Source organism: Mustela erminea, chromosome 6, assembly GCF_009829155.1.
Source record: "Mustela erminea isolate mMusErm1 chromosome 6, mMusErm1.Pri, whole genome shotgun sequence".
In the NCBI taxonomy this organism is placed as follows: Eukaryota; Metazoa; Chordata; class Mammalia; order Carnivora; family Mustelidae; genus Mustela; species Mustela erminea.
The window spans coordinates 144,897,639-144,919,304 of NC_045619.1; the positions used below are offsets into that span (position 1 = coordinate 144,897,639).

The 21,666-nt window shown below is 46.3% G+C and overlaps 1 protein-coding gene across 7 annotated transcripts in view; it reads right to left on the reverse strand.

The window, feature by feature from the left end:
• ZMYND11 (zinc finger MYND-type containing 11) overlaps positions 1-21,666 on the reverse strand; it is a 118,442-nt gene that overhangs the window by 31,785 nt on the left and 64,991 nt on the right. For 5 of the 7 annotated variants that reach the window (XM_032349904.1, XM_032349905.1, XM_032349906.1 and 2 more), the window contains 2 exons: positions 11,031-11,190; positions 1,424-1,585 (listed from right to left, as the gene is read on the reverse strand). In XM_032349904.1, the coding sequence (XP_032205795.1) occupies positions 1,424-1,585; positions 11,031-11,190 (322 nt within the window). The remainder of the gene's footprint in view (positions 1-1,423; positions 1,586-11,030; positions 11,191-21,666) is intronic. The other 2 variants (XM_032349908.1, XM_032349907.1) reach the window with 1 other exon arrangement.

A 21,666-nucleotide genomic window follows, 5' to 3' on the forward strand; every position in this document is an offset into this window, starting at 1 on the left:
TATTTGCTTTTTTAAATGCACAATCCAAATCCATAAAAATAAAGTATGGATATTTATGCAGTTCCCCCGCCCCCAATTAAACGAATTTCATGGACACATCATTAATTCTTGTAGACATCAAAGAGGAGGTCTGCAGCTTGAGGCTTGATACTAATACATGCAGACTGAGGGGTTCATCGATGACCGAGCATTTCGGCATCTGATTATGAATCATCATTACACACCCTGTTGATAACGCCACCCTCATGGTCGCCGGTATGTCTACTGAGCGTGTACAGGGGTGCTGGTGAGCTGAAGCACACTGAGGTAACACTGAGTACATACAGCGGATGGTGAGATAAAATATACCGAGGTAAGACACTGAGCGTGTACAGGGGTGCTGGTGAGGTGAAGCACACTGAGGTAACACACTGAGCGTGCGCAGTGGGTGTGTGTACAGAGGTGCTGGTGAGGTGAAGTACCCTAAGAAAATACAAAGTAACTAAGACAATATTAGAAGCTCATTATGCTGGCAGCAAAGTTAGGACCAACACTGAAGAAGGGAAAAATTATTAAGATACAACTTTTTTACATTATAAACGAATATTTAACTCAAGTAATACAAAGTATATTCAGAAACTGAGCCCACGAGTAATCTGGGCGACTTGCATGGTTCCAAATATGGATCATAGCAATTATAAATACAAAAACAACAGAGGGTGCAATAAAATAACCTTTTACTAATCACCATCAACGCCATATGCGACGTACTACGCAGGCGTCACACACCACTTGTACGCACACACACACGTTTTACAACCAACAAGCACAGCCAGGTATACTTTTCACTAGGGAAGTAACAGGAATGAAAATAATTGTGGAAAGTCCCTGTTTCTCCTACCCGACTATTTCATTCCGCTAAGTGATGAGAGTGCTTACATACAGCCGCCCCGTCCCTCCCCCCCGCCCAATAAAACACAAGCAAAAAATAAACTAACCCGTGATAGGACAAAAAATAAAGGCGACATTACATGGATATCAAACGGGAAGTAGATACAAAATGCTTCCAACAATGTGCCTTCTGCTGGCTGTGGTTCCTGAGCGGAGAGGACAGACTGAACCCAACCCGGCGAGGGCGGCTACTCCTGGACTTCCAAAGGCTAGCCATGGCGGGAGTCACGCAATCCAGAGGCAAGTGTAACATTAGGGAAGAAAGTGTACTTTTACGTGACTGGAACGTTCTACGGTCCATACCGTGAGAATGTCAGGTGTTCTGGGGTAGCACTGACCAGTGCTGTGTTCATTGACCATTGTTTCGGCAGATGACCCCCACCCCCCAGTCCGTCATCCATTCACCTGGCGTGCCCACCTGGGGGGTCTTGCACAGCTATTACCAGTGAATTCCAACCCTCTGACCAGCACATGAAAGCTCGTAGGTACTCACCCTGCATACTGGGCACTGCCAGTGACTACTGCTGTCTCTAAGCCTGTACTCATCAGACAAACACTTGGAATGATACACACGAAAACACAGGTCACATATCAACACCTCTCCAGGCAAATGGCATTCAAAACAATACCAGTCATGATTTTCTGTTTCCCAGTCCTACAAAAAATACAAAATAATTTCGTATGACATTTTGTCAATATCTGCAATGACTAAGAACAAAATTGAAACTAAAGTCCATCAGAAGTTAGGCATTAAAAACAATTTTAGACATTTACTGTGTTAAAACAAGAGGGAAAAAAATACCTAGAAATTTGCTTCTTTAAATTTAAAAATTCTTTCCTAAACAGTATTAATATTCAGAATATTTTAAGGTGATCTGATAGTGAAACCAGCCCAAATGAAGTAAGTCCAGAGCCAATCCCAGTTCTAACATTAGCTTTCATTTTTTTATATCATCTATGGAATAATTTCTTCAATAAACTGAAGACCCCAAACCAGCACCTACAGCTTAGTATTTCAAATAAACCAACCTCTGTTTTGTTCTGCATTTTAAACAAAATACAGTAAGTACTTAGCACACTGTGAGAACAGACAGAATAGCAGTAAACGGAGATGCTCACTGGTCTGAACTTCCCATCCATGGTTTGGATGCTTTACTGAAAATAACATTAACCAGAATGTCCGTGCTCTGACAGCTGTCAAATTTTCAGGGTCTGTTAAATTTGGAAAAATAAATTGAAAATGTGAAACTAAAGGTTTAATCACATTCTCAAAAGAATATTACCATAAAGAAACAAAAAAAGCAGCAGGCTTCCTTCCTCAGCGGGGCTGTCCCCGTAAGGGAACGAGCGTGAAAGGCAGGTGCTCTCGTACATTTTCTGTTACACTTTGTGTGTGAACAGCCAATGCCACTAAACGAGGAACAGAAAGATATCACAGTTGTCTTAGTTTAGCACTAATTCATTCATTAATTCCTCATAAATATCACTCTTAGCTTTTACCAAATACCTGTGTTAAGAGTGAGGGATTGACTCGACCTTCCTCCGTCGATGTGGTTAATAAAGGAGTAAGGGTCGAGCCCACACGTAGTACAATCCAGGCCACTTTCAAGGGGGACCCTGAAGTTCCAGGCTTATGTTCCGCCATCATTTTTCTTCCCATAAATCATTGCCTACGGTTTGCTTTCTGGTTTCCTCTCAGGTCAGTCACTCCCCCAACACGCAGGCTTCGGCGTGGGACTTGTCTAGGGAACAATGGCTCGTCCGGCACCGAATCTGCACCTGTCCCTGCTTGACCTCACGAGGGGCCTCCTGGCCACTCCTTCAAGCAAGAAAGGTCCCAGGTCCATGTCTTCTTACCCATATTCAGAGCCATGGCTCGAGTCTATTACCAAATTCTGCAAAAATGTAAATTTTGTTCGCTTTTTATTAGAAAAAGTGGTCTTTACCAACCAAAGTAATAAAAAAGCATGACCGTTTCTGGTTTTCTGGTTATGGTGCAGATTTGCTGCAAACTTACTTTGGTGAAGGGGTTTCAGTCATACTACTTAAGAAAAGGTAAGATATTGATTTGACATTTGACCCTAACATGCGCACGGCAGAAGAAACATCGCTCGCGGAGCTGGACAGGACACGTGCAAGTGGACGTCTGGCCGTGACAGAGGTCACTGGGGGCACTCATCTCACAGGGCTCAGGTGGGAAGCTGCAATTCAGTTTTATCTCATAAAAGTTACAAGTTTGGTCTCATAAATCGTCGATTTTATAGGGTTCAGTAAGGGTAACATACTTTGGTCCATTTTTAATCAACAGACTCTTTCCCAGTCTGAAACAATGTCTTTCAGAATATTTTCTCCAAACCTGTTCAGAAACATCTTAAAGGATTTCAGTGGCTTGTCTCTGACTCATTATGAACAACAGAACCCACCATCCTTCATCATTTGGAGTTTTTTGCTTACGTTAACTCACCTAACTGGAGGTCTCAACACGGGAACTCGGACCATCAGGAAGGCTCACAGCTCCGGCCCCCCGAGTGCTCCTGCTTCCTTCGACCCGCCCCTTCCCGTCCCAGAGGGACACAGGGAGGAAAGTGGATCTGTCTTAACCAGGGGGTGCCCTGCCAGCCCTAGCTTCTCACAGTTGTGGGAATGAATGCATGACTCCAGTCAAGGAAAAGGAAGAGACGTGTGGGTGCCTGTTGATGTCACAGCTGTGTATGTGCCGCTCGCTCTTCAGGACAGCGGCAGCTGCTCACGTGTAACACGCACAAGTCAAGTTCAAAAGTTCCGAATTGTGAATCCAGGAAATGTTGTTCTGGGTATGAATGACGTAAGGTGTTTGTTACAGGAGAGCTGCTGCCGTGTTTCCTCCAGTGGACACAATCCACGGATACGGGACCTCAGAAATACTCCATGTGTGTCAAGGGCTACGTGTGCATTTTCACTGGATTTCACCAGTTGTCAGCCACTCAAGAGCCTGATCGACAGCACCGGATGTGAAATGACAGTCCAATACTTCCAGAAAGGTTTAAAAATGCAAACCTACTAGCATAAAATCCAAGACTAGAAGCACTGTAAAGATAGTATGATTTTAACGAGTAATTCTAGCAAGAATAAACTAAGAGAGCCTAAAAAAGGATGGAAATGGATTCCCAAAAAAGGCAGAATTAAAAAGTAAAATAACATAGCGCACAATCAGTTCACCTTGTTTGGGGCTGCTGTCCTGGAGAAAGGCTGCACGCTGTAGGCCTTTCAAAATAAAAACAAAATGATCTTGGTCTACTACAACCTTGCTCATTGTCAGGCAGTACACGAGCTAAAGGGACTTTGTACACAAACTATTATTTGTTACACAACTTCCATGACTTTGTACATGATATCAACTCATTATCTACGTCTGTGCTAATCATCAGTGAAAAGACAACCGCATGCAAACTCAAGGGTCGTCCCTAGTTTACGAGGAAGCTTAGACACTAACACAAAAGCTACAAATAGACAAAGAGAAAATTCAGAGAGAATTCATGTACCATAAAACCTACAGTGATGTTACGAAAACATTTTACTGAAATTCGGTGCCATTATAAATCGGCACAAGACTATGAATGTAAGTCCTTTGGATATGAAAGTGGTTCAAGGCTCGATTTTTTTTTTTAAAACTTGGGAGCCACGAAAGTGAACAAGGTAAGCTCAGTGCTTGACCGTGGCGTGAGGCTCACACCGGCCGTCTTCAGAACCAGGAGGAATAGTCCCCCGCCTAGAAACAGCCTGCGGACCTCCATCCGTCACCACGGACAGCGTTAGCCTAAGACCCTGGAGCTACCCTGGCTCAAATCCCCGCTACAGCCTCCATGGGCTCTGCGATCTGGGCACCCTCTTAGCTTCTCTGGGTATCATTTTCCATCTGTAAAATGAAAAAAATAGTAGTGCCTCATTTTCTGGGTTTTTGTAAGGATGAAATGAGTTGCTATGCTCAGTAAGTGCTAGTTGGTTCCTGGGACCTCCCGCTGGAGTGCAGAACCAACTTGAGGACAAGTCACATAACTATGTTGCGTTTGCAGGAACACGCATGCGAGGTTCTTTCTCAGGACTTGAAGTTCCTGACGACAGCTGACAGTTTTCTGTAAGCTAGAGAGAGCAAGACCCAGCGCTGACTGAGGGCTCGCTAGGAGAGCTGTGGCCATAACCAGACCTCCCAAACTGTGATACACACTCGGGACATTCCAAAGAGATTCTAATACTTAGTCATTCCCTACTTACGTGTAATGAGCAGATAAATCTCAATTTATCAAATATGTGTTTGATGTGGTATTTAACATAGGTACAATGCAAAATTAGTTAATCATCGAGAGCTAAGAATTTGGTGATTAAAAATATCCCGTCATTTTAAGTATTATGTATTAAAAATAAAACTATTATAACTCTGCTTAGAGAACTAGAATTTAGGAGGGAAAAAAAAGGAACCACACACACACACATACCCACACACACACACACACACACACATACACACACACACACACACACACACACACGACCAGTCATTCAAAGCTGAACGGAATATAACAGAGTAGCGTGACCCAAAATGCTCTACTGGAGAGAATGGAAATTCTTCACCAAATCAAGAATAACTTCTAGGTATGTTACAGTTTGAATACACATAGAATCATAGTTAAATTGGTTTCTAGTTAATTAATAATCACATACACTTACTACTTCACTGCATAAATAAGTGATTTTGTGTATCTTTGCGTCTGAGACACGTTGTGGATCTTTGGAAGAAATGTGGATTCTGCACACAATTAGCATTAATGTAATAAAATATATTTCACTTAAAAAATATCAATGGTATCCAATGAGCTCGAAGTTTTGCACTCAGGGTACCTAAAACATATGATTAATTTATGACAACTAAACCACAAAAATGCAAAGATCTAAATTTAAACATTTCTCAGTTCAATACTTGTATTTACGAAGCTGAGACAGTCAAGCTCCCTGAATTGAGCAGCTTCTCTTCCTACATTTTCAAGAGCAAATCAAGAGAACACTCTTGCCATGGCTGTGTAACGGTGTCACTTCTGAAGGAAAAGACACAGATGCAGCCCTCTCTTATCTGAAGGATGAGAACGTCACAAGTTCCCGGAGGGATGTAGACCACCGCTGCTTTCAGACTGGTCATTCTGAGTGTGCAGAAACAGAATGACGGGCAAGGATCTACCTTGCCCCTTTGCAAATTAGGACCAAATTCGTGTATCCCCAGGAGAACACGTGATCCCGTCAAAGAAACCACAAAATGTGTATTTTCATTAATTATGCTTCTTTAAAGTGTTCAGACCTTAAATACATGGGAAACAGCAAAAAATAAAGAATTCTATCTTTTACCCAGGCCTCCTTTGAAAGCAGCATGAGGTCCTACTTAACGGCAGGCCCAGCCGGATTCCATGAGAAGCCCCGGCACTGGAGCAGGCACGGCAGCTGGGACCTGAGCTCCCACGCGCACCTGAGGCAGCTGCAGAAAACTGGCCAAGGGCTCCAAGGGACAGTGCCAGGGTCCCGGGGCAGCTGCCCTACGAACACACTGATCTCGAAATAGCAGTAACGGGAAAGAAGAAACGAGACTCGAGCACAGACCGGGGAGGTGAGTAAGCCACACTGTTCCATAGTGCGTGCCGCGGTCATGCAGCTTAGAGTCGGCCTCGATCGACACCGGTCACCAAATCGCCCAGCGTCAGATCAAACGGTGAGGCCGAGGCCCGGCTCTGCACCAGGGACGGTGAAGGAAGCAGGAGTCCTGACAACAGACAGCATCACAACGACCTCCGCATCCAAGCGCATACTTGATGCTTTCTCTGCACACCCTCCTAGCTCCAGGCTACCTGCCCAACTAGACTGCCCTGCCTTCTTCTAGAAGACCTTCCAAATCTCTAGCGAGCACCTTCTGCGCTAAAAGTCGAAGTCTGAGCAGTTAACGTGTTTACTGCCAGGGGAGCTACTAAATGCCAAATCCAGCCCAGCCAATGCTAACACTCTGCCCAGGATGTAGGTGTCTCAAGTGTGACGACCCCACGTGGACTGAAGTAGCGTACTTCCTGCACACCTCTCCAGCGGGAGCAGAAGATGGAGCCGTCTAGGAGAACGTGCAGCCCTGCCTTGAAAATCAGAAGAAAAAAGCCTTGATGTAAGGAAACGCTGAACAGTGAGGTCGCACAAGCTTTCACTCTGTGTCTGGGTCTCTTGGCCTCGGCTCAGGTAATCCTGAAAGCTCTGAGAACCGCCTCCAGCAGAACTACTTGGGTCCTATGAACGAGCACTCCTGACACACAGACCTGGAAGAGAGCTGTACCAAATCTCCAGGGGTGGCCCTCAGGTTCAACAAGATTGTCATTTTAAAATCGGCTGGTGCAGATAACTTTGCTGCTTTGCTGACTAATATTTAAGCAAACCGTTAAAAAAATGGAGAGTGGCCTCATTTTTAATAATTGTGGTTTTCCTTCTGCTTTCTCAAATGGACATACTTAAAGTATCACCAGGAAGAGGCTTATCCATGAGGAGGCCAGTCTTCGACTTACGCAGGCTTCCTCTTCGACAGATTATACGTAATTATCTCCGGACTTATTGTTAGCATTACGCATTTATTACACGATTGCCGGGTTTAATAAAAATAATGTCTAAGATACACATATCTTTCAATTGTGTCAGTTTTTAAAAAGCAGCTTTGGGAGAAAGGGCAGCCAAGGTGGAGGACAAATGGGCCCCCGACGGGCTCTCCGTGCAGGGACAGGAGCAGCCTCGGGACCACCACCCCTTCCCACCATAATGGCAGTAAAGCCAAGCCCCAGCTCTGGGCTACACAAGGGATCTCGGGCATGCGCTGCGGGAAAGCGGAGTTCCCCGACTCGGAGCTGTAGCTCCTACTTTCACAGATTAAAGAAGAGCTTTACCACTTATTTTTCAAATGACAGAACTTCCTGAGTAAAGAATATGTAACTTCAGGACGTCTGGGGGGCTCCGTCATTAAGGGTCTGCCATCGGCTCAGGTCCTGACCCCAGGGTCCCGTCATCCAGCCCCGCGTCGGGTGCCCTGCTCAGTGGGGAGCCTGCTTCTCCCTCTCCCTCTGCCTGCCCCTCCCCCGCTCTCTCGCAAATAAATATTAGAAGAAAAAAAAAAAAGAATCCTTTAACTTGCAATCAAAGGTTTAAAAAGCAGTAAGTAAAAAATCTTAGCCTTTCCTTCCCGAGCCGTGTGTATCTGCTTGACTTGTCTCGACAGTGAGTCAGAAAGTCGACGGTCAACAAGATGAATAACACGTCTTTTATGTAAGAACTCGATGTTCAGAGACTCGTACGTACAGGTGGGAGGCATGAGGGAGGGCCCAGATGCCCACACTGGCCACGAGCAGCTCCGTGCGAGTCCGAGCAGGGCCCTCCCCTGGCGCTGGCTTCCCTGAGTCGTGGCGGCCGCGCGTGCTGCCGGTGGTGGGGGCTGAGCGCACCTTCCAGAGGTGTGCGGGTCACAGCAGCCCGGTACACAGTGGCCCACACGCCAGGCCACACATGAGCTTTGTGTCCTTCTGGGGGCTCTCTGTGCGTGAACACAGCAGCCGGACAGCACACGGGGAGCCTGGGCTGACCCCTCAGGGCTCCGGGAGTCACACACGGCTGCATTACTCCATAGCGGTCCTCAAACTGTGCCAGTGTCTTGGGGAAATGTCTTTACTCGTGTCTTTGTGTTGGAAGAGATGGGTTTAGAAGTAAAAAGACCCTGATGACAATCTTTGTTTGTGTGGTTACTAAGAAATGTGTTTTTGCTACACTACATAGGGACGTTTCTTAAGCACACTTATTTGCTGGCCAAAACTTGCTTTGAGTACATGGTTATACGCTCTATATAGGTAACCTCACTTAAACCTTACAATAATCCAACAAAACACATATTCATGTGCTCATATTTTAGGGGAAGAATGAGGGTCAGAGGTGAAGAAACTTCCTCCGGGTCGCACAGCAAAATAAACGCCTGGCCTGGGACGGGCACACTCCGTGCTCACGGGTAAGACCTGACCTTCCGCTGCCCTACACTGCCTCTGCATGTTCAGTACCTGCTTATTTTATAAACGAGGCACAATTTTCACAACCCCAGCTGCACCTGAAACATGCAGACTTCGTATAGGAAATGTCTGTTAAGAACCAACCAGAATTAATAGAACCTGCACACTGGTGGTTTGAAATTTTCATCTTGAAAAAAAGAAAAAAGGGTTGACACTATAAATATGTCCAACACAGAACGCAGAGTCGAAGGTGGCCGTGAACGCGGGACAGCCCATGAGTGGCTCGGTGGGAGCCGAACTCCCACGTGAAGGGGAGCACGCTCACTGGGAGGCACAACCCTAAGACGCAGAAGTGAAATCTCCTGCCTGGCAAGTGTATGTGTGGTACACCGGCTAAGTCCTGCCCATTAAGCTGCACTTACTCTTGGTTGATTCTATGGAGACCTCAGAAATTTCCATACTACAGGTTTTCCAAGTGTCTGGGATTAGACATTTTCTGTTACTTGGTTATTTTCAGTATATAATAAACTTATCAGCATCTGGTGGGGACAGGGTGAGATCACCTCACGTTGTAATTATTAGGACTTGCTTCCCAAAGTTTCTTTACTGGCAACAAAGCTCTACTATTCTGAGAGGATGTGGACAAAGAAATTATTATGATAGAAACATTCTTGCTTAAGTTTTCAAGAGCACTTCAAGTGCACAGATCAAATGATACCAATGAAAGTAAACATTGTTTTCTTCCACATTTCCTATTTGTGGAAAGTGCAAATTTTCTTTCCTAAAACTTGGAAGGCAGAGATTAAACTGACACACACAGTGTTAAAAGTGAACAGCTTCTCTAACATTCAGACCAGCTGCCCCCAAAAAACCTGTGGTCCATCTGCTGCTCTGGGACTGGTCAGCACGCACAAATGGGGCCACATCTGCTGCGGACCCAGAGAGGAAAATACAGTTCACAGTTCTTGGGGAAAGTTCCCACAAAGAACCAACTTTACGATTTTGTGTCTTTTTTATGGTATTGGAGAAGTCACGATGAATACTCTCTAAACACCTACCTACTAAATCGATTCCTTTTAGAAACTTTGAAAAAGTATCTATTATATTTGAAACCTATCATCTTTACATGATGTGCCTTAGCAAAAATTAAGACTTTTCTAATCAAGGTATTAGAAATATCATAGGCCAGGGGCGCCTCGGTGGCTCAGTGGGTTAAGGCCTCTGCCTTCGGCTCAGGTCATGGTCTCAGGGTCCTGGGATCGAGTCCCGCATCGGGCTCTCTGCTCAGCGGGGAGCCTGCTTCCTCCTCTCTCTCTGCCTGCCTCTCTGCCTACTTGTGATCTCTGTCTGTCAAATAAATAAAATAAAATAAAATAAAAAAGAAATATCATAGGCCAGTAAAGGTAGAAATATAAAAATATTACACATGAAACCAATGTTTACGTAAGAAACAAATGCACTTCTCTATGTGCCTGAGGCTCCAAGTAAAAGAAAAGACTGAAATGTCCTCACTCAGAAGGGGAGTCAAAGTAAGAACTAGGCAAAATATAAGGAAAATGAGTTTTGTCTTTCCTGATTCCTGCTGGAGCGCCAGCAAACCGGTTATGGTCACAGTCAGTGAGGACACTGCCCAAGGAGCCGTAGCTCCGGCACAAGTCCCACTGACAGGTGCCCCTGGGCGCAGATGCCACCAGCCCAGGAGGACAACTTCCTGTTCACTCTGTCTACACGGCATGGACACCAGCCTGCATGAAACAGTCCGCACTCATGTTTCCTGGAGAAAGCAGGAAGACTGCTGTATGCGCACAGTAAAAGGGGACTCTGTTTTATTTTTCAGATTCAAGGGAAACTGGACAGAGAAAGGAGGCTCTTTGTAGAAGTAAGTTTCCTCCTAACGAGGGAGGAAATTATCCATCCTGCCAATGTAGGCCCTTCCTGTTCATAAGAAATACTGAAGGAAAACACTACGAAACTTCTAAAAATGAAGTACTATGGGTTGTAGTTAAATAATGTTCCAAGATGTCAAGTCAACATCTCCTAATTTATGCAATAAAGTGTACTTACGATCTCATCTCCTGGCAACCAGTATCCTTCCTGCTCAATACCAGCTTTTGAGCCTTTGCAGCCCACTGTTAAGGTTTCGACAATGAGACCGTCTTTCACAGCCAGGCTCAGCTGACGCGTGGTCTCTTTTGGGTGCATACCGTGGACTCGAGACATGTACCTGAGTGCAGAGGGAAAACAAATGAAAAGCCCCTTAGGACTCGGAAATAAACAAATAATTAGGGTGATTTATTTCTCCTTTGCCACAAGTTGTGCTTCTGAGAGCCCTACAGAAGAAACAAAATCTTGGACATTTAAGTCTTCTAATTATCATGCGATTTTAAACCTCAATCCTATTTGTGTATTTAGAGGAGTAATTGTTCAAAATAGTCCTTAACCGGCACACAGAAATCACTTTGCATATTTTAGTCTAACATCCCACGTAGCTCTGGCCTCCACAGCGACTCTCACTAACTTTTGCTCTGCAAAGTGTAAATTCAGAATTTTATCATCTCTAGCTACAAGACTTCAGAATATAAAATACTCTAACTCAAAACTCAGGACAAGACACTAAAGAACGTGTAAGAATCACAGGAGCGGTTGCCGACATGTAAAGAAACAAGAATGTATGTTGGGGTCAGTAAGACAAAAATGTGATTTTCCAGGAAATATACTTTGGATTGGATCACGAACCAGAATCCCTGATTTACAGTTACATGGCATTTTATTCAATTCTAAAAAACGTATTTCAGACGCACTCTGGAGCCCAGAGACGGCCACCGCAGGCTCCGTCGCGCTCGCCAGCTCCAGGAACTCCCGTTACCGTGAGGGCGTATCTGCTTCGCAGGTGGTCTCGGAAGCAAGGACAGGGTCACGTCCGCGAGTGTGCGTTCTCCCCCAACCCCGTCCATCTCTACCAGGAGGCTCCTGGACACGCAGACACAGGCACAGGAGGGGGGTCGGGCCAGCCGCCGCTCCCCAGACAGCCGTGCGTGTCCAAGCTGTGGGGGCGAGGCTCACAAGGTCCGTCTGTCATTTCGGTATCAAAGCCTTCGTGACAAATCACTTCACGAACGCAAGTACTCCTCATGGAACCACCTTCCAAATTCAAAGGACACATTTCAACTAACAGTGAATCCCAACGGAGGACTGACGGACATCCGTGTGGGGCAGGCCACTGCTCTCTGTGGATGAGATCACGTGCTCCGCCTGTTAACGTGGGCAGCCCGAGGGCTCACGAGGAGAGCAGGGGACCAAGGTGAGCCTCCCGCGGCCTTGACCAGCGACCGGTGAGCGGAGTCGGCAGGGCCCAGGGAGACACCAGGATGCTGATGGACAGCCTGGGGGGAAAAGGCGGGTCACTGGTGGGGCTCCATTCTCCCGTAGGAAGTCAGGGCTTGTGGGTATCCTCAAGTCCCGCGTGGGCCTCGGGGCAGGGATGTGGGCCAAGGTGAACGGGTCCAAACATCCTCACCATTCACGGGAGAAAGCCAACAGAAAAGACCTCAGGAATGAAGTAGTCCGTCTACATTTAGGACGGTCACCCTCAGAACAAAAGTATAAATGCTCTAAATTATCTGAAAAAACTCTTTTAAAAAAACACATTATGTGGTGAAACATAAAAACGCCAAAAGAGGGGCCCCTGGGTGGCTTAGTGGGTTAAGCCTCTGCCTTCAGCTCAGGTCATGATCTCAGGGTCCTGGGATTGAGCCCCGCATCGGGCTCTCTGCTCAGCGGGGAGCCTGCTTCCCTCTCTCTCCTCCTGCCTCTCTGCCTGCTTGTGATTTCTGTCTCTGTCAAATAAATGAATAAAAATCTTAAAAAAAAAAAAACCACCAAAAAACCCCCAAAAGAAACAGAAAGCATATTACATACAACGACAGGACCAAAACCAACTTTGTTTAATAAACAAACACTGGCTAAACTCCACAGTACAAAAAAGACAGACCGGATCACAACAGTGAAAACACACAGACTACAGGACAGACTTCCAACGCGACAGAACAAGCAGGCACGTTGCAGAAATGCAATCCAGACGCAGGGACCAGCACGGCAGCCGACAGGACATGGAATCCAAGGCGAGAATTGTTTTTTTAAAGAAAGACACTAGGGTGCCTGGGTGGCTCAGTGGGTTGAGTGATGGCCTTTGGCACAGGTCGTGACCCCAGAGTCCCGGGACCGAGTCCCGCGTCGGGCTCCCGGCTCCACGGGGCGTCTGCTTCTCCCTCTGACCTTCTCTCATAATCTCTCTTAGATAAAGAAATAAAATCTTAAAAAATAACAAAAAATGAAGACACACAGGGCACAGGTTGTTAGAAAGCGAAGACCTCAAGAAATAAAAGAAACACTGGCAGGAACAGAGAGTTAGGAGACCTCACTGCTCTCCGCCCACAAAAACATCCAGCGGACAGAACGAGGTGTTCCCAGAAGAGCTCATTAACAAGACAAATGTAGCTAAATTTGTTCAGACCTTCAACAGGTCCAAGGAAAATTCATTACAGTTGAGCATAAAACTGGACACGAAAGCCTTATTTAATTAAATTACGTACTTGAGAGAGTGTGTGTGTGTGCAGGGGAGGAGCAGAGGGAGGAGGAGGCGTAATCTCAGGTGGAGTCTGTGCAGCGTGCGGAGCCCAACACGGGGCTCCATCCCACGGCCCCGAGGCCACGACCTGAGCTGAGCTAAGAGTCAATGCTCCATCGCGGGAGCCCAGGTGTCCCCCCAGACAACTTTACTTTAGATTCCAAAAGTGCAGACACTCCTCGCAGGGAAAGCAAACCCAGCATTAGTAACAAAACTGGAAAACTATCATAAACTAGTGAATTAAAAACGTTATCTAAAGATGGCAAAAAAAAAAAAAAAATCTCAGCACAGGAACTAAAAAGCTAAAGCAGAGCCAGTTAAAAAATATTTGTGAAAATATTGGTGAAAACCAATATTAGTCCAAGAGCCCCTCAAGGGAAAAACAGAAACATCAGCAGCTTCTCAAATTAACAGTGAGATTAACAAAGCACAAAAGCATATAAATGAAGAAATGCCTAAAGAGCCACGGCCAAATGCAATGAAGAAATTAAAATTATAAGCAACTACTTTGCTCATTTCTGTGCAAAAATAGAAAATAAACAAACACTATCATTTTCTAGGAAAATATAAATGACCAAAGCTTGACCACAGAAAAAAACAGAATATGTGAAATGAAAAATTTCAAAATAAATCAATAGAAGAAGTTGGCAAAGAGCTTTCTTAGAAAAACACCAGGTAGGGACATATTCACAAGGGAATTCGATCAAACTCTTAATGGCCACATAACTCCAATGTGGCTTAAACTTTTCTGGTACATAATAAAGAAGGAAAGCAAGGAATCTAGCATAATAATGGTAACAAACCCCTACAAAAATAGCTCAGAAAAGCCAGTGTTCCACAGGAACACTATAAAAACCTTAAATATTTCAAATGACAAAACAATATTAAGTATAAATATAAGACAGATGTTAACATTCTAATACACTCAAAAAAAATCAAAGGAATATACCATAACTAAGTGTTTAATTCCAGGATTTTGCAAAGATTTATTATTATGAAGAAATCTAGGACTACAATTCATCCCACTGATAGATCAAAAACGAGAAACCATGAAGATTTCTATACGTATTAAAAAGGCATTTAGTTGGGGCGCCTGGGTGGCTCAGTGGGTTAAACCTCTGCCTTCGGCTCAGGTCATGATCTCAGGGTCCTGGGATCGAGCCCCGCATCGGGCTCTCTGCTCCGCGGGGAGCCTGCTTCCCTTCCTCCCTCTCTGCCTTTCTGCCTACTTGTGCCCTCTCTCTCTCTCTCTCTGTCAAATAAATAAATAAAATCTTTAAAAAAAAAAAAAAGGCATTTAGTAAAATCCGACCACCTGCCTCTAACAACATGGAATGAGTAAATACTTCCTTATTTCAATCAGAAATATTAAAGATGGCTTTATCCCTCTGCCAAAGGTAATAACCAGCATAGCTGGAATAAAGAAATAGTGTAAAAGTTGGTAAAGATTTAAAATGATCATTATCTGCGGATTATATATGTAGAAAACCCAAGAAAATCAGCTGGCATACTATTTTAAATAACCAAATAAATAGACAATTATTTGTGTGGCTACAAATGAATACATCAAAATGAATAGCACTTATATATACAAACCAAAAATACAGTTAGAAGATTAAAATAAGACCCCGATTACTTACAACAGCAATAAGAAAGATCGTAATAGACAGTGATAAATAGAAGAAATGGCAAGATCTGTACGAAAAAAATCCTAAAACCTGACATGCCTGATACCGGAATGGAAGACAACAAAATCTGAATTGCCCCTAAGATAATTTAATAAAGTGTCACCACAAAGTGGTCAAGTTAATATTAAAGTTCTACAGAGAATTTAGAAAGAACTTCCCAGGAAAATTCTCTCAGGGTAACATGCGATGTTAAGACTTTACAGAGCTGAAGTAATGGAACCTGTGCGCGGAACAAACACCAACTCCAGAGACGGACGCAAAGACACACTTTGCTTGTGATCAAAGCGCCATTTCAAATTCGCAGGGAAAAGATCAATCGGCGCACGACATTAGAAGGGCCTCACAGTCTTGAAAAAAGAATAAAGACAAAGCCCTACCTTAGTCTGTGCCCATCAGTAAATTCTGAATTGGTCAGATTCAAATATTAAAAAGAAAACCACACAATCACTAGAAGAAAAACATGGGAGAGGAATCATGGTGTGAGAAAAACCTCCCAAATAGGAAACAAAATCAGAGTGATTTAAGAAAATACTGGAAAATTTACATAAAATCAGCAATTTCTACACAACAACAACAACAACAACAACAAAAACAACAAAAACAGGGTAAGCAAAGTTAGAATCACAAACGCTAACCTGGGAAATGTGTTTGTAATATATCTAACTGAAGTTCTACGTACTCTAAAAATGTTTTAAAATCCCAAGTACTAAGAGAAACCCCAAGATTTTGTATCTGCTGAGCTCACGAGGACACTGCATCGACACGCAAGCTTGCTGCGCAGTGCCTCACGGGGGCACCGAACGAGCACCTCCCCGCAGGGCAAACGTGTCGCGAGCACCGAAACGTGTGCAGCAGCTCCCGGTCTGGAAACTCGTCCTGCAGACAGACAGGTATGAACTAATACGGACGCAGACAGGAAATGCACGTTAGTATTGGGGCAACAAGAGCAGGAAGAAGTAAACACCAATCTTAGGGGACTGGTTCAATCATAGCCCAGTCACCCCGGGAGTTACTGTGTAACCGTTAAAAAATGAAGCAATGCTGCAGATGTTAAGATAATGTAAGTTCTAAGACACTATGTTTGAAAAATCAGGGTACGGGGTTAACATCCAACACACAGAAAGAACATACAACTCAACAACAAAGAGCCAGGCACCCCTCGCCCAGCCCATGAAGCGTCTGCCTTCAGCTCAGGTCCTGGTGTCAGGGTCCCGGGACTGACCCCCACGCCGGGCTCCCTGCTCCACGGGAGCCTGCTTCTCCCTCTCCCTCTGGGATCTTTCACTCTCTCTCAAATAAATAAAATCTTTTTAAAAAATTGGCGAAAGATCTGAACCAACACTTCCCAAGATGACAAAAGATGGCCAGCAGGTATGCAAACAGATGCTGAACACCGGTAGTCACCAGGGGAGGCACGTCGGAACCACACGTCCGAACCACACCCACCACCCCTGCACACACACCTACACTCGCGCAGGAGTGTTATTCAGCCACAGAAATGAACGAAATGTGGCCATTTGTGACAACGTGGATAAGTCTCGAGCACATTGTGCTGTGTGCAGTCAGCCTGACGTGTCATGGATATACGGATTCTGAAAACACACACACACACACACACACACACACACACCAAGCTCACAGACACAGAACAGACTGGCGGTGGCCAGAGGTGGGGAGTGGGGGTGGAGGATGAAATGGGTCAAGGTGTCCACTGCCAGCCACAAAGTAAAGGTCATGGGGGTAGAATGCACAGCAGGTGCTTACGGTTAACAATACTGTATTGTGGATTCAAAAGTTGCCAAGAGAGTAGATCTCTAAACTCATCACAAGAAGAAAATGTTTCTTCTAACTACGCCCGGTGATGAACGCACTAGATGGGCCCACAGGACCGTCCAGCATGAACACAGGAGGGTAAGGGGCCGACCCCAGCACAGCTGAAAACCCACCTAGAATTCCGGACTTGCCCAAATTTAACTACTAACAGCCCATTATTGGCCAGAAGCCTAACTGATAACATGAACAGTCAATTCACATACATTTCGCATGTTCCGTGGACTGCGCACCGTTATCTTCTTACGGTAAGTTAGGAAAGCGCGACCGTGACTCTTAGGAGGAAATGCATTTCCAGCTCCGTCCCAGCTTTAAAAAAAAAAAACTCGCTTGTAAGTGGATCCTCGTAGTTCAAACTGTTCAAGAGTCAGCTGTGTAGACAGATACTGAATCATGTCGAGTACCTGAAGCTACTACGTTACTTGTAAATTATACCTCAATTTAAACAGAAAAAGGAGAAAGAAGCTGGTACATAAAATCACGGTATAAAATGGGAGTTTCCCAAAACCACTCTGGGCTCCCGTCGGCACCTGCGTAAGATCTCGTGGTAGATCCGGGAGCGATCAAGAGAGGCTCCTTCCAAGGCGAGCCAGGCAGCTCAGCAGCAGCGGCGGCGTGCAGGGCCCCACCGCGCCCGCGTCGGCACCGGCGGCCCCCGCCAGCTGCCGACGGCTGCCGCTCCGTCGTCCCCGGCGGCAACGTCAGCCGCCCTCCACACCGGCGTGCCGCCGCGGGCAGCCCGTCCCTAGCCTCACACTCTTCCTGCTCATCTATTCATCCGAAATAACTTTAAAACCAGTTTGCCAAGAGCCATGAAAAACACTGAAATTTCAATTTGAGAATAAAAACCAATACAACAGTACGTCTTTCCTCTGATTAACTTGGTGCATCTGTTCATTTGTATCTTCTATGCTTTTAACACAGTTTTATAGTTTTTCTCCCTAAAATTCTCACGTGCTTTTTGTGATTTTTTTCTTCCCTAGTTACTGCATATTTTTTTGTTTCTTTTGAAGAAAGGATTTTATTTTATATATTATTTTCTGGCTGGCGGTTTCTAGTTATCTACCGAGAAACCGTGCCAACCTCTCACGGGGGCCCACAGCACCGCCCTGCCCAGTGGTCGTGTGGGTACCCCCGTCTCAGACTTTGCAGAGGGCTCCCGCAGTGGTTCACCATTACGCCCGACACCTGCTGAGGGGCCTGTTACACCAACTAGAAGCACAATCACTACGATGCCGCTGCAGGACACTGGTAGCGATGTCTTCTTAAGGAAATTTCTTTCCAGTCCCAGTTTGCTGTTTTATTTCATGAGGCATCACAGCGCACTGTTCTTGGAAGGACTCGACCCTGGTGACACGCAGCAGGCAGGAGACAGCTGTACAGCAGACACAGAAGAGCTGGTTTCTCTTTCCTGGCAGTGTGAAGTAGGGGTAGCGGAAGGCAATGAGCCACGCTTGCGGACGGAGGGCTTCCACACAGCGCACAGGCAGAAGGCCATGGGGCAGACGCAGGAGGCCCCTTCCTGGGGACAGGATGACCCGCAGCGCGCACAGATGAGGGACCAGGTCTCCCTAGTGCACAAGAACCGTCACAGCTCCACCACAAAAAGTATGTTTTCTTTCTTCTTATTAAACTCAATAGCCAAGACACGCTACTTCCTCGGTTTTTGACGTAGCGTTCAAGGATTCATTGGTTGAGTACAACACCCAGGGCTCCTCCCATCACGCGCCCTCCTTAGTGCCCATCACCGTGTCACCCCAGCCCCACGTCCCCCTGAAACCCTCAGCTTAGTTCCCGGAGTCCACTTCTTCCCACTGAGCTTTCCCAGGAGCAGGTCCACAAGTGCGGACGGAGCCGAGATGCCCTTCAGCAGACGAATGGGTAAAGACGATGTGGTCCGTGTACACCACGGAGAATGACTCCAGATGAACACCCACCATTGGCATCAACACAGACGGAACAAGAGAGGATTATGCTAAGGGTTTTTGTTTTCTGAATGAGAAGTTCCGGTTTAGGCAATTTAGACTAAAGAGTAAGTGATCCATATGCATTTAAAAGCTTTGTTAGAGGGACGCCTGGGTGGCTCAGTTGGTTAAGCAGCTGCCTTTGGCTCAGGTCATGATCCCGGCGTCCTGGGATCGAGTCCCACATCGGGCTCCTTGCTCGGCGGGGAGCCTGCTTCTCCCTCTGCCTCTGCCTGCCGTTCTGTCTGCCTGTGCTCGCTCTCTCCCCCTCTCTCTCTGATAAATAAAAATCTTTAAAAAAAAAAAAACAAGAAAACAAAAAACAAAAACAACAACAACAACAACAAAAAAGCTTTGTTAGAGCCCCTGGGTGGCTCAGGTCATGATCCCAGGGGACCTGGGGTGGAGCCCCGCATCAGGCTCCCTGCTCCGTGGGGAGCCTCTGCCCCTCTCCCTACTTGCGCTCTGTCTCTAATAAATAAATAAAACCTTTGACAAAGAAAAAAAAAAAGGGGGAGCTTTGGCTAGGGACACCTGGGTGGCTCACTTGGTTTAAATAAATACATTGATCTTTAAAGACAGAGAGGTAGAGAGCATGAGTGAGGGAAGAAGCAGAGAAGCAGACGACCCACTGAGCACAGAGCCAGAAGTGGGGCTCGATCCCAGGACCCTGAGGCTCCTACAACCCTGAGATCAAGTCCCGAGCCAAAAATCAAGTGGGACACTTAACTGACGGAGCCACCCAGGCACCTAACAAACTATTCTAGCTACTGCTTTGTATAAAAGTGGCGTTCAAGAGGTGACTGCTGGATATATAAATGAGTAACAGAGAATTTCAACTTCATCTTTTAGATTTTTTATTTTAAATTAATTCTAGGGGCACCTGGGTGGCTCCGTCGTTGGGCATCTGCCTTTGGCTCAGGTCATGATCTCAGGACCCTGAGATGTTGACCCGAGTGGCAGGCAGTGGCCACTTGACTGACTGCCGCGCCGGCCCCAGCCCACTGGCACTTTAAGCCACAGACTTTATTCAGGGTTACGCGTGTTCCTACTGTTCTTTTTTCTGTCCCAGGGACCAAATTCAGGACGTCTCAATATAGGATTTTATGAGCTTAAAAAGCATCCGAAGTTGAAACATGTTATCATAAACAATATTCTAAGAAGAAAGAGGAATGAGTATGGACTCGCTCTGCCCACGGAGAGTGTCAGCAAACACTGCACTGGAGCAGGGTCAGCGGCGAGGTCAGCACTGGATCTTATCACTGTGGACAGCGCCAGCGATTTACAACAACGAGGCTGGACAGAAAGACTCAAGTAAAAGAACAGTACAAAAGATCAGAATATTGGAAACGGGTCCCAGCACACAAAGATCTCATAGGAAAGGTGAGCATTACCAAAAAAAGGAAAATGTAACAATGTTTACCAGTGACAGTAGAATAACTAAACGGCAATCAGGATAAAAACAACCCAAATGCGCATCATAGATTCCGGATACGTCGCATATTTAAATACAATGCAAAAGAATGAACTGGCAAAGTGTTCTTCCTCTATTTGGGGGCAAGTACGAGCGAAGATGGAGGAAATGCGGGAAAGACAGCTTAAACACCCAAATTAAGACTGCAGAACCCAAGAGAAAACGTGAGGAGGAAACAATGAGTCAGCAGAACGACACGGGAAGCACGACAGAAGGTCACGACGTCCCTACCCTGTGTGGAGGGCTCCCTCCGGAGCGGGGTCAGGGCAGCACAGCTGGAGCTCAGCCAGCAGCGCGAGGCTGGGGGCAGTGCTCACGGAGACAGAGCTCACTAGGATGCCGGCGAAGGTCCGCAAACACGCTCGTCAGGTAAGGCCTAGACATGAACATTCTCACCTCTTCTTCTGGAAAGGCAGAAAGGAGTCTGAGTGCCGGCAATGCCGAGGGAGGCGGGAGCCGCGCCCGCTTCCTCACGAGCCAGCCACGTCCGTCTGTCGGACCCGCCGCAGACCCGCATGTCCGGAGTCAGTTATTTGGAGTCCGCAGAGCTGACCTTCACGACCAAGGACCCCAGCCCAGGGCTCCTTCCTCAGCCGACCAGGCAGCGTTACTCCGTGTGCAAACCCCTACGGCAGTAAAGCAGGATAAGGTCGCGCCAGGCCTCCGCCGTCTCACGTGCTGCTGACCCACCACAGGGACGCGTCTTCAGCAAACGAGGAGGCGGAACTAGAGCCGGGTTTGCACGGGCAGTGGCCCGACGTAGCACCAACCACGACACAGTACGTAAATGTCTGATACTTAAATGTCCTACCCCGTTTCTCTGGGCTGTGTCAGTGAGTCCTACTCGCCCCCATCCTGCCCACTCCCCTTCCTGGAGTCTGCTGCGAAGGTCTCCTCCAGGGCACGACCCCCAGCTGCTGCCCTGCCTCGGCACCGAGCAGCGGCAGGGCCCAGCGCGGCGTGTCCCCCGACCCAACCGTGCGAGTCCCGAGACAAATACACAAATGCAGCTGAGTGGTAAGAAGCCGCGACCTACCGAACGTTCTTTCAAAGAAATCTCACAAGTGATTATTTCCTAAGCGGTTCTCTACCTTTAGTCCTCCTAATAATGCCTCGG